Raw genomic sequence first — 13,490 nt, forward strand, 5'->3', positions numbered from 1 at the left:
AGCCATTAATTAGGGCAACTAAAATAGTACAAATTTCAGGCCCATCTCCACATTTGCCATGGATGTCTAAATTCGTATGTTATCTTTTTTTAGCTCTCAATTATTGTTTTTTTTCAACCGGAACTAAACTTTTGAACCGAATTAAACTTGTCTGTTCTAGGTTTCAATTTGAAAAGACTTCTCCCAAGTCCAAACCCTAGTCAAAACCATTGAGATAGGTCCATAAAGGAGAAATTATGGTTTCCCAACTATAATAAAAATGTGGCATGAAGTCTCTTGTCATCTACCTCAGAAAACTCCAAAACCCGAATCTGTTCTGATAATCTAAACTCTTAACCAAGTAACGGTTACGAGAGAGTATTGGAAGTAGTACAAAAGACCATGAGAAGACAGGCGACACAGAGATCTTTCTCGTAATTAATCAAACAAAATTAAAACAATAGATACAAGAGAAAAAAGAAAGAAGAACAATATTACATTCAAGTGAAATGAAACCAAACCTCAGCAGAAAAGAGAAGTAGAAGAAGAGAAGCTTTTTGGGCAGGTGCTTGTTCTTATAATATAAGACCACTTGCAAAGATCATGAGACCAATCTCGGTATAATTGTGGACAGAGCAATCCTCAGCAGCACGCAATCGAATCCCAAAGACGAGGAAACACAGAGGATAAAATAAATAGAAGAGATTTACATTAGGTAGAGAGCTGGAATCTACCGCTCGGCTTTTTTCTTCTCCATCCCTGCCAAACAATACCCACCAAGAACATGAGTATAACGATTTATGACTTTTGTCACAAAACTATATAATGCAAAGAACAGAACACCGAGAGGATATATGAGACTTACAAAGGCAATGTAATATAAAAAGGTCAGTCCAGCGAGGACAACAAACCCGATCTGGAACACATTGTACCTGAAAGATACCAATAAGAAAGGGATGATTATCATTAGTGTTATGTACACATTGAGACCTATATCTGCAGAAGTCCAATATTACTTACTTGTAGAGGTACTTAATACCACGAAGAGACTGCAAAGTGTGGCCAAATATCTCCTGTGCGGCGGTGGCTTGAGCATAATATCCAAATGCAGTGGCGCAGAATTGGATCACACTGGAGTTTCAGTGAGCCACAATAGCCAATTGTAAGAATTAAGGTTACTATGTCTATACTTTTGATGCTTTCAGCTGACGGGAAATATGAGAACTAAGAAGTCTACCTGATAGAACAGAGGAGAATGAGACCCACATTGAAGAGGAAAGAGTTCATAAGAGTGGCTCCCCATCTGCAGCAAGTAAATTAGGCTTCTGAGAAACCAAAAGAAAACAGAAAGATCTCGGAAATAGCAACAGCATTTCAAAACCACAAGATAAATTACTTCATTGGATGAATGGTAATGAAAACCAGCTTCAAACCAAGCATCATTGCCCCAGCAATAACAGCAAGTAGGAGGTAGAAACAGAAGAAAGCAAAAGCAGCTGTGCCCAGAAGACCTAATGAAGAAGAAAATGTCATACGTATCAACATAGAGCCAGGTCAGACACAAAAGAAACATGGTATTGAGTAAGCATAACAAGAACAGAAAATGAAGTTACCCCAGACGTCATCCAGTTTGATGAAAACTTCATTAAGAAAAGGAGAGAGTGGAGGGTCAACAAGTAGATATATGATGATGTGTGCAATCCAAGCCACAGAAACGATTAATCTTCAACAAGCAAAAAGAAAAAGATTTATCTAATAAGAGCTTAACCGAGGGCTTATAGAGTGAAAGCGTGAAAGTACTAGAAGATTATGTAAAATACAAACCCTAATATTCCAAGAATAAACTTGGCCAAGTATCCCAGGACAGTGAAGGCCCAAGCAGTTTCTGCCTGGAAAATGAACAAGGTAAGGGACAAGTTGGATTACAGAATTCTTTCGATAGGATAACTACTGAGATACATATAGTCATCTTTACCTTCTCTCCTTGCGGATACACCTCTTCTAATAGGTTCACATCTTCTTCCAATTGGAGCAACTCCTGCAGGGTACATGAAAACCAATGAAATCCAATTAAGAGCAGTTAAGAATTCAAATCCACAATCAGGTATGCATAAAGCTGCCAGTAGTAGTGGGCCTATAGCAGAACTGGTTTCTATTATCTAGCTAGCTTTTTTACTAGGAATGATCACCTAAATAACTGCACCTACGGCCAAAAAGCCTCTCTACACATCAGTAACCAATATCAACAGAGGCATCGGTCAAGTTTGTGGATATGGAACAGATTTGAAATAAGACCTTAAAGCTTTAGATATGATGGTGTACCTTTTCAACTGCTTTCACATTTTTCCTCCACTTCCTTCCCTAGCACCACTCCGTTCTTCCTGGTGAAGTGCATCAGCTGCTTTCTTTAGTTCTCTTGCCTTTTTACCTAGCTCAGTTGCTTCCTGAAAAACATTTAGATGACTTGTCAGGCCAAAAAGGACTGCCAAAGACCCGAATACATTCTTTAGAAAAGCCTCGCATGAAGACAACAATAACCAGCACAATGAACCTTTATATACTGTGACCGAGTGATAACAGCCTTTGGTCGTCTTATGAATGCAGTGATAAGTCCCAAGGGCAGACAAGCAATACCAACACCACCAAATATCTAAAACATTTGAGATAAAAGAGGTTCTCAGAATCATTAGAGGAAACAAAAAATGACAGCCACCAAAAGTATTTTAACTACAAGAGAACACAACCAAGCCTCCTTAATATAAGAAAGATAACATGCCTTCCAAGACAATGAGGTGCAACTTTTAACACAAACACCTAACAGAGGAATGTACATACCGTGAAGAGCACTGACCCAACAATTGTAGCTAGAGCAACAACATATTCTGGAAACGTAGTACGCATGGTCCATGTCTTCTCAGATGCAGCATTAGCTGTATATGCAGAGCACTGGCAATCAATTCAACAAAGGAGTACGAACAATAAGTTATACAGACTAATGAAAGATAAATTAATACCAAGAATAAAATAAAAATTCAAGAATTACCTGACGAGCAGTGTTACCAATGCAAGGTTGATTATTTGAAAACTGCCATGAAGTAGGGAAAGTCGTCGTGGCAGAAGACAAGTGCCTGACAGAGAAGTCCACCTTCCCAATGACTCCTAAATAATACATTGTAGAAGCACATTATAAACAGAAACTTAAAGACCATGAATCCAAAAGCAAAGTTATAGCCTCATAAGAAGATTAAACAAATAAGAGGATCCCTTATTTTTGTAGGTAGGATGAATTTGTTGACTACATCTAAATAAAACAGAAATATTGTAGCCAACGATCTCACATCACTAAAGAAGAACATCAGATAATCACCCTTTTCACAATCCCACTAATGGTCAATCACCCCACTCCAACATGCTCTCAGAACTTTCATCAAACCAGGGAGAATACAAAGCTCAAATCTACAAAGAGACATCAAAGCACAGTAACAACTAACCGTATAATATCCCAAGCACCAAAGCACAAACAACAGCAGTAGTAACCACCCAAATCAAAGCACTTTTTATCCTCTTTCCAAGACTCCTACAGTAAAAACAAAAACAAAAAAAAACATCAGCAACTCTCGATAATCAAACTTAACAAACTCACAAAATATAAAAAAGTCGTGGAGAAAGAAACAAACTTGTCCTGGTCGCCTTCATAGAAAAACATAGCGAAAGGGATAATAAAGAAGACAAGCACAGCGTCGATAATGTAAACGGCAAGCCAAAGATCCTTCATAGGCAAAGTGAGATTGCAGGCGCCGTTATAAATCGAATGGCGACAAGCATGCCGGTTAGCCACATCGGCGGGCAACATGAGAATAGAGATCATAGCAATGGATAAACCAAAAACAACAACGAATTTGGGGAAATAAGCCTGGTTCGCATCATCTGGATGCTGGTAGTTAACGAGGAGGTAGATGCTGGAGATGAAAACAATGACGCAAACCACGATCGCTACTATCAAGAGAGCGAGATTGAAATCTCCCATCGCGTCCCAATGTTACGAGAGTGTCCTTAACCCCAACCAGGGCCCTAGATTGATGAGATTTGAGAGAAGCAGCAACTCGATTCAAACAAAATTAGGGTTTCTTTTGTGGCTTCGTAATTTTGAAATTGAATTTGGGGATTTTTTTTTTTTTTTTGTCGAAAAACCAGGTTGGAAAAGACAAACGAAGACTGCGTCCCGGATATGTGAACTCGAGTCTGATAATTTACGTATAAGCCCCTCACTTATATGTCATATTTACGAAATTACCTTCGCTTATGACAGATGAGTAAGGGGTGTTACGGTAGTTTCCTAAGAGGAGACCAGGAGACCAGACTCCAAACCAAAAGAGATTTAATTAGCAATTTAGGAAGTACTTTTACTGATTATGATTTTATTTTAGATGAAAAAATAATTAAAAATAAAAATTAGAGGAAATGTTTTACTTTGTCCAAAGTCGTCTCTCTCTCTCCAAAAAAAGTTGTGTGGGTGAATCCACCGTTCAAAGAGCGTGACGATGAAGAAAGAGAAGAAGCCGACCCGTCGTTCAAATCTCTGTCATCATCGTTCGTTCCTCAACATTAACCCCAACCCTGCGTCGTTTAGGGTTTTACCTTCTTCTTTTCGATTTCTTCATTCCTCGATTCGATTCGATTCGATTTCGCGACATGTCTCTTCCTGATTCTCTCGCTTCGTCTTCTTCTCCTCCTGTGACCCGCGAAGAGACCGGGTATCATCGCTTTGAACACGCTCAAGATAATGGTTTTGATCATCGTGATCGACCACCATGGAATCGTTCCGAGTACGATTACCGCCATGGGAGCATTGTTGCATCTGAGAACGTCAGGGATGGTTCGACTTCTTCTGAAGACCCTTGGTCTTGCGTTGTCGTCGTTGCTACCTTCTGTATCTTCGGTGAGATTCGAGTTTTCAATCTGTGTTTCGTTTATGTTTTGGTGAATGTTTTGTTTTATTATAGTTGTGTTTGTCATTGAATTTGAATTCAGTGTCGATGACTTTGATTCTGGGGCTTTACGGCACCACGACCGTATGGTTGGGACCAAACGCTTCGTTCCTTATCAAGCCAACTTCAGTGTTCGTCCAAAATGTTATTGTATGTTTCTCTGCTCTCATGCATTAGGATCCTACCATTGTCGTCGAACTTTCCTGATATCGTGTTTCTTTCTCAAGGTGGAAGAATTAGGGAATAAGGGATCAGGTTTGGTGCTGTATGGATTGAACCAAGCCCCACAGCTTGATGTTCCGGCTAAATGGTCTGAACTTCACTATCTAGCCGTGCCAAATGATTCTTACAAGGTCATATTCAGCTCTCTCTCTGCTCTTTACCTCTGCTATCTTGAAATGGCTATGCAACGGGTACTGATACCTTTTTGTTTTGCTACTCTTTTCAGTATTGGATACAGTATTTGAACAAGGGGTCACGCTTAAAAGTTTCATACAATGTTGAATCTGTGGGTTCTTCCCTCTACCTTGTCATAGCCCAAGGTATGCTAGATACGATTCCTTTTTTACTGGTAGTTACCTCAGTAAGTTAGATGGATGCTCTTATATTCTTTTTGTTGGTTACTTTAAGTTAGCGTCACAATAGTTTATTGGCGAAATCTTGAGTTTGGTGATGTTTTGGGATCCATTAAGAGTACAAGACAATTACCACGGGAATGGTCACGTTGGTTGCTTTATTCTCTCTTTAATGATAATATGATGTAGAAGATGTAGCAGAAGAATTTCCTGCATCAAACAAATTTAAAATACGACATAATGGCTGTTTTTGCCATCTATTAATGATTTGTCTACCTCCAGTTAGGCTTCTACTTTGAAATCATTCTTATTGCATTGGCTACTGTAGTTTGTGCATTGGTGCATTGGCTACTGTAGTGTTTGTTCCTTCCCCTGAATTGATATTGAGATTTCGTGTTGTATTCTGGTCTTTGATGGCTGTCAATAAGAAGTAGTTGTTTAGTAATTCAGCTTTTTATGCATTCATAATCGAAGGTGTGGATGGGCTCTCTGAGTGGGTACAAGACCCTACACGTCCAGACACCACATTGTCATGGCATATAATCTCTGGTAAGCAATCAAGACTTTTAACATGATAGGTTTTAATTCGTAATATTCATGAGCTTACTCACACTCTACCTATTTTATTTTTGACAGATAGTGGTTACATTGACCAGGACATAACTAAGTCGTCGAGCTATTACGTTGCAGTAGGCAACGTATACCTGAATGAAGTGAAGGTAAAAAGCTGAAGCATCTTATGATGATACATGTTAAATGTTAAATTTTTAGGATAAATTTTTGAAACAAGAGCCTCAATTGTTAGTTTTACTGCAGTATTTTGCCACTTTTTAATCCGGAGTAGCTCTGTTTTTGTCATAATATTCTCACACAATGTCTATATTCAGGCGACGATTGACATTCAAGTCGAGGGGATATTGTATGATACTACAAATGCTTATTACAATTGCTCTTTCCCTAACGACAAGTGCACTTTAGGTGTTCCATTATTTGGAACTAATGCTGCGGTACTAACATCACCAGGTCCAAAGCTGGTATGTGGCCCAATTCTTGTCTTTCTATTTCACTCTTCCTTACGAACGAGTTCATAGAGCAATACAAAATAGTTCACATTGTTATGTATATTCCAGTAGAAATCTTACGAACCAGTCTGAATTCAACTCTCTTCTTGTTGTTCAGAACAATTCTAAGAATGAGTTCTGCGCAAAACTCTCATATGAACCAAGGTGGATTGCATACATGGTTTGCATGGGTAATGCTCTTTTTGTTAAACTTTTGAGTCATAGCAACCGATGTTTTCATTAAGACTTCTTTATAAATTTTGCTTTTCTCCTGGGGATTTTTTTTAATTACAGGTGTAGTGACAGCACTCTTGTTAATTGTCTCGAGTCTTTTCAATAAACGACAACCAGACTCCGAAGACGAAGCTGTTGATGAAAATGATGATGTAGCTCCTCTAGTTCCGGGCAAAGACGACGATAACTCGAGCTGGTGCTCGTCCTACAGTTCTATCTTGACAAGTACTGAGGAACTGGAAGGCGCACATGGTGAAGGCCACAGTAGTACAAGATATCTCTGTGCGATTTGCTATGATGCGCCTAGAGACTGTTTCTTCCTCTCTTGTGGTCACTGCGTTGCTTGCTTCCAGTGCGGGACACGGTAATAAATAACTCATTCCTTCCATTTTTTTTTTGGATAAAACATGACTTCGTTTAAACAATATTAGGATATGATCTTTTGTTTGGCTTTGAAATCGGACTGGGTTAACATTAGTGATGACTTTTAACAAATTGGATGTACAAATACGCAGGATAGCTGAAACATCAGGTTTTTGCCCTGTATGTCGTAGGAAGATCAGGAAGGTAAAGAAGATCTTCAATGTCTAACAAAGAGAATGAATAACACACCAAGTTGCTTGCTGTTGTTGGTTTCCTCGCATTACCGTATCTGTTGTATAGATGTAAAGACAAGTGTGGGATGGAGAAAAGCCATAAGAGTGCTTGTTTCTGTGTATGATGTATGTATGTATGGATTCCGGAGTTTTTCTCGGCTTGGTTGTACTTGTAACCATATATCATCGAACCCGGTTCATCCGAAATTATATTTTTTCCGATTCCATAACTTCAGCGTCATTTCTTGTTTATAGTTAATGATGATGATGGACCGAATGGGTAACAAACAACATACAGTATATATAGATGCGAATTTTGACCCAAAGAAAGAAAAAAACAAACACTCATGATGCTCTCTTTCTCATATGAGAAAATTAATTACTCCAAAATTTTGATAGGTAATCAGTCCTTTCAAAAATATATATACTAATTTTCTTAACAAAAAAAAATGAAAAACATTTCCATTTTTATATATCGGATTATCTATATATTTCCTAAAAACACAGTATAAATAATGTAAAAATATTTGTTTTCCGATATTTATCATCATAATATAAACAGCTAGGGTTTCCTGAGGAAGGAGGAGGGCACATCGCAATAATGGGGAGATTATTTCACAATCCCACGTACAGCCCCTTTGCTAAACCACCTCCACCATTTCGTACCTGTTTTCAATTTAGAAAAGAGATAAGAATTGATCCTACTCCCTGTTTTTGTCGCAGTGTTGTTAAGAAGGTTATCATTTTCTATTTGTCATCTCTGCATACCTTTTGCAACTGAAGATTCCGTGTCTTGGTTTATTGATTGATTCTTACGAGTTTTTTATATAAATATAGCAGGAGGAATATATATCGTCTGACCTTTCTAAATCATCTTCAAGGTATCACCAATTCATTTTTTTTTTTTATCGAGTAAATAGTAATAGGTCTGTTTTAGCTTATATATGGGATCAATTGTTGTTGTTGTTGTTGTTGTTGTTCATACGTGTTAGTTTTTTTTTTTTTTTTTTTTTCACCTGAATCAGCTTAGCTAAGCAGCTTCAATCAAGTTCCAAGATGCGATTCCTCCACAAGCACAAAGCTTTTCACAAGAAGATGATCGTGAAGAATCGCAAAGCCACCACCACCTAAGAAGGCTCTTTAATTTCTCCCAATGTTGTCACTTAAAAACTCTTTTTAGTTTCTCTATCCCATCTTTGTTTTTTTTGTAAACTCTAGACTACAAATCGACAAGAAATATGCAAATCAGTTTGATGTTTGATGAATTCACTACCTTTATGGAACAATCTCTTCCCATATACAGATCCCTTTTTTAATTGTTAATCTATGGAACTTAACTCTAAACAATTTGTTCAATGAAATACTCAAACCTGATCCGAAGTTTTAAAATACCGAATAGGTTTAGTATTTATTAAAATCGGATACCCGAACTCGATCGGGTATTATCCGATATCCGAACAGATATCCGAATCCGGATATATATCCTACTATATTAATTGGGAAGTACAAATATGAAACTAACCTTAAAATGTGTAAAATATTACATTAAATTGCCATTAAAAATTTTTAATTAAGCTTAATTAATTAATTTAAATAAATATAATTAACTAAAAAAACAAAAAACACTCACAGATCAAATATAAAAGAATCTAGAAAAAATATATTTTATTACTCTAATAAATTATGAACGAAATTACTAAATATTTTTTTAAAAAAATATATAAACCAATCAGAATTTTAAAAACTAAGATTTTATATCCAAATATACAATATAATTATTTTTAATAACTAAATTTCAAAAATTTTGTTAAGATTTCAAATTATGATTCTCCTATCATCTTTATTTTATTTTATTTACAAATTATTTGGAATTTTCATATAATACTTATGATTAATAAAGTGCAAATTTTTTTCTGCATATGTTGTGATTTGAATTTTTAAAAACGAAATATATTAATCAATCTATGAAAAATGTATGTTTTAATTTCCACATTGGCGGGTTGGTAAAACTAAATTTATATAGATGATAAATTAATAATTTTTATTTTCCCACAATTATAATATTAAAGTTACTACTTTATATTTCATAAAATAATGAAGCAAATACAACAAACAAACAATATAAAACTGTAATACTATACGTCAAAAATAAGATACTATAATATTCCAAAATACTTACTATTCAAATAGATTAATAGATTTACAGAACAATTAAAAATAAATATTATTTCAAACAAAATAACTTTTTTAAAATAATAACAATAACTTTTATTATTATATTATAGTTTTTTAAAAAGTGTTGATCCGTGCTTAAAGCACGGGTATCTCCTAGTATAAATATTACTCTTAAACCAGTGCAACATAATCACTAGTGAGACTTAAACCCAACACCTAAAGCATTTAGTGAGTGCATTGTAACCATTTTGCCACTTTAATATTTTTGATTAATACTAAAATCTCAAGTATTTATATATTACTAAGTGCAACTTTTTTTTGGAATTTTAGATATGAGAGATTTTACTTATTATATTTTTTATTGCATTTTTTTATTTTACACTCATAAATTCTGGATACCAAAATATTATTTTTATATATTAAAAAATATATAAAATAAAAAATACAAAACAAAAGAGGTCATTTTCAACAACAAAAATGTGTTTGCCATAGTTTTTCTTCACTTTAATATCGGAGTCGGAGAGATTTGAATTCAGATTTATTTGGAACTCGAATTGAATTCAAGTATTTTGTTAAGTTTAAGATGTAAATATTCAAAACCAAACTCAAATCTAAAATATATTTTGGGTAATCGGATACCCGAACCCAATGGGTGTTTATCCGAACTTAACCAAAATACTAGAAATACTCGAATTGCTCTAGGACCCCTTCACCGAAATACCCGAAAATCCGAAAATCCAAAATATCCGACCCCAATCCGAACGGGTACCCAAACGCCTTGAACAATCTGTTTTCATATGGACTTCCCACTATCATTTGGCAACATCGAAATTACACCAATTTTGTAATCTTGAAAAGTCTCGTCACACAAACCTTCTTGTAAATATAGAAGTAAATGAAATGATGTAGACAAATTTACAAACAAATTCATGAACTTATTATATAAACAAACTTACCAAGCACATCCCAAAGAGTTTCACAAACTTATATATTCGCCTTGACAGATGATTAGGATTGAAAGATGAGAAAACAATGCAAATATCAAGACCGGCGGCTCCCTGTAGCAAACGAGTTTTGCATTGAACAAAATAACCAAGCTCCTCTTGTGTCCTGGAGGCAAAATTGATTTGAAAGCTAAGTAACAAATTAGCTTAAAACATGCTAAAAGAATACCTTTCTGACATTTACCTTAGCTTGTAAGATAACTTCTCACTTATGATGGAGACAAAGAGATTTAGCATTGCCATTTCCCTAAGTTCTTTGACTTTTCCAAGACCAATTGGAAAGTAGACCTACAAAACAATGTATTCACAAGCATAAAACACAATAATTATTTGAACCAATTGGAAAGTAGCCAAGTATCTAATTAGTACCTTTGCTAGAGAATTAGTTACAAACCTATTCTCCACCTTGACATCAACTCTACGTTTGGCAAGATGAACTAATCTTCCTCTCTCTCTCTCTCAAATTCTCGGGGAGTGGAGATATTTTCAGACTATGAAAACCGTTAGAGATACTCATCGATTCGCTTTTTAGAATATCACCAAAAAATATACCCTTGATGAATATCTGCCAAGAAGCCACTCAATCAAAGTAATCAAAGAAATGCTATTCGATAATGAAAAATAAAATGTCACATGCAAATACCTGAGTACGCAAATCAGGAATGAAGTTTGCAAGATCGTCAAAAGAAATTGATTTCAGCACTTCCAACATGTTTCTATTTGAGTGGCTACTTTGTGAAACGATTTGCATGAGAAGCCGTTCAGAATGGCCCAAAAGACCATTGTTTTGTAGTTCTCTACTCATGCTCTCTTTAATAACCTGAAATATAAAAAAATTAGATTTTCAACAACTTCATGCAAAAGGGGTACAACTTCAAACAAAATTTATGGAAATTTCTACAACATAATTTACCTCAAAAAGTTTAACTGATGGGAGAAAATACATGAACTTCTCAAAGTTTTCTGAAATGTATAGGCCAAGTTTTTCATAGTAGCCAATAACTCTCAACTGTATTTTGGTATCACAAAGTGATAATGAAGTCCCAAGGCCAGCAGATTTTCCCTGCGTACAAATAAATACAATTTCAATAGTGAATCTAGAAGATTCAAAAGCATATCTCACAAGGTTAAATGTACTAATCTGAAATATGATTTCCCTTATTGCATCGTCTAAAAGATTTAGAAACATTTTCACCATAAGATGATTCTTGACATCCTCACTTTCATCGTTCAGATATACGCTAAAGAACGCATGCGTCAAACCTACATGCCCAAAGATTACCTTGTCCAATAATAGTAAGTCAAGTAAAACAAAATAAAATTAAAAACAATATACCACATGAAAATCTGTTGTAAACATGTTCGGTTGGAGATGTATGAGCCTTGAGTTGTTCAAGACGGAATATATTAATTTGCTTATGTGATTCAAATTCTGCAACATAGTAAAGAATGAAATTACAAAATGAAGTTTGTGTATCTCTTATAAACAAATTAAAGTGGCAATTAAACTTAAACCTGAGTCAATGGCACACTAATCTCTCTTTCCATGGAGTAGATGTTCATAGGAGGTGCAATAAATATTTGTGAAAACCTGCAAATGAGACGGATAAATGGAAAACAAATAGCACAATATCCAAAAAAAAATACTTGATTCACAATTCCACACTAGTGATCATTGAATCAATTAACAATTATTCTCTGATTGCAAATACTTGATATATAAGTATACATTCGTATTTTGCTTTATTTTACACGGTTTACTACAGAGTGACATGTGTCAAGTGGTGAATGGTAAAGACACATAATTTACATTGTTCCCAACCGCACTATATCTTTCTTTCCGATTGGGACACTCTCTGGCCTCACCGGGTAAACAAATCACGACCCCCTTCGGCCTCTCTTCTTCCACCACCGTGCTCTCTCTCGCATCGCCTTCTGCTTTCTGCTCCTCCCTCCGGCCATTTGTCTCTTCTGCGAGCAAGTTCGTTTCTCTCTTCTCTATCCCTCCATCTTTGTTTTTTTTGTTCATCATCACGATCTACTACTAATGTTCGTTGCACTGATCTATCAATTCCGATTACAAAATTCGCCTGACATGGTTGATAATTTTTCTAGATCGTCTTTCGAGGAATTTGCGTGCTAGGTTTTCTACGCCTTCTTCCTCCCCTAATTCCAGATCTGTAAGTTACCCTGGGCACCGTAGCGGTTTCTGTTTGATTATCTTTTGATATGATCCTCGTTTTCACTTGACTCTTTTCAATTTCTGCAATTCGTCTAATTAGATTCTATTATCGTTGAATCAATCGCTCGTCTCGCTCTGTAGGCAGTCTATTTGTTTTCGATTGAACAACCTAGGGTTTATACGTTTGATTCCGTAACTAGTACCTCTCTAGTCGATGTAAAATTCGTAGAATCTTTCCTAATATTGATATTTCGCCAAAACTGATGCCAGAGTCTTAGATCTCTATGGGTTATGTATGCGATCAGTCATGGCCTTAGGTATGGCTAAGTCATGTTAACACTAATTCATGTTTTTATGCTTATGACAGCTAAAGGTAGAAGCAGCTGAATCCGGGAACCATGATGTCCTTTGAAATGAATGACCGAAAAAGTAAGTCTACATTGTGATTTCTGTAAATAGGTCGTGCTATTGGAAGGGATACCTGTTACTTAGTTACGCTTACTTATTCGTGCTATTGGAAGATGTACATGTTACTTAGTTATACTTAATCATTAGTGCTATCGGAAGGGATACCTGTTACTTAGTTATCCTTATCACGGGAATGAGTGAGTTGATCACTGAATGTCCTGTTCTTGTTTGGGGAATCCAATTGTTTTCAGTATATCTTATCATCAGGGTGCAAAGTTATTCCTACTG

At 35.8% G+C, this 13,490-nt stretch overlaps 3 protein-coding genes across 3 annotated transcripts in view; 2 read left to right on the forward strand and 1 right to left on the reverse strand.

Moving 5' to 3' along the window:
* Positions 285 to 4,160, reverse strand: LOC104768318 (LIMR family protein At5g01460). Its single transcript, XM_010492260.2, is given in 15 exon segments — positions 285 to 738; positions 845 to 911; positions 1,000 to 1,110; positions 1,217 to 1,282; positions 1,376 to 1,490; positions 1,593 to 1,702; positions 1,804 to 1,868; positions 1,955 to 2,017; positions 2,302 to 2,342; positions 2,345 to 2,423; positions 2,531 to 2,629; positions 2,815 to 2,925; positions 3,023 to 3,138; positions 3,471 to 3,556; positions 3,657 to 4,160. Coding segments are annotated over 15 exon segments (1,527 nt in total). The 5' UTR covers positions 4,007 to 4,160; the 3' UTR covers positions 285 to 690.
* On the forward strand, positions 4,443 to 7,648 carry LOC104768319. Its single transcript, XM_010492262.2, has 10 exons — positions 4,443 to 4,918; positions 5,011 to 5,117; positions 5,195 to 5,320; positions 5,416 to 5,509; positions 6,017 to 6,091; positions 6,179 to 6,261; positions 6,430 to 6,576; positions 6,722 to 6,794; positions 6,898 to 7,201; positions 7,353 to 7,648. The coding sequence occupies exons 1-10, from the start codon at positions 4,672 to 4,674 to the stop codon at positions 7,426 to 7,428; spliced, it is 1,332 nt and encodes a 443-aa protein (XP_010490564.1). The 5' UTR covers positions 4,443 to 4,671; the 3' UTR covers positions 7,429 to 7,648.
* The window catches only part of LOC104768320 (vesicle transport protein GOT1), a 4,181-nt gene continuing 3,146 nt past the window's right edge, over positions 12,456 to 13,490 (forward strand). The window contains exons 1-3 of the mRNA XM_010492263.2: positions 12,456 to 12,593; positions 12,728 to 12,792; positions 13,162 to 13,223. Of these exons, the coding sequence (XP_010490565.1) occupies positions 13,193 to 13,223 (31 nt within the window). The 5' untranslated portion in view covers positions 12,456 to 12,593; positions 12,728 to 12,792; positions 13,162 to 13,192. The remainder of the gene's footprint in view (positions 12,594 to 12,727; positions 12,793 to 13,161; positions 13,224 to 13,490) is intronic.

The sequence above is a fragment of the Camelina sativa genome, chromosome 20 (genome assembly GCF_000633955.1).
Source record: "Camelina sativa cultivar DH55 chromosome 20, Cs, whole genome shotgun sequence".
In the NCBI taxonomy this organism is placed as follows: Eukaryota; Viridiplantae; Streptophyta; class Magnoliopsida; order Brassicales; family Brassicaceae; genus Camelina; species Camelina sativa.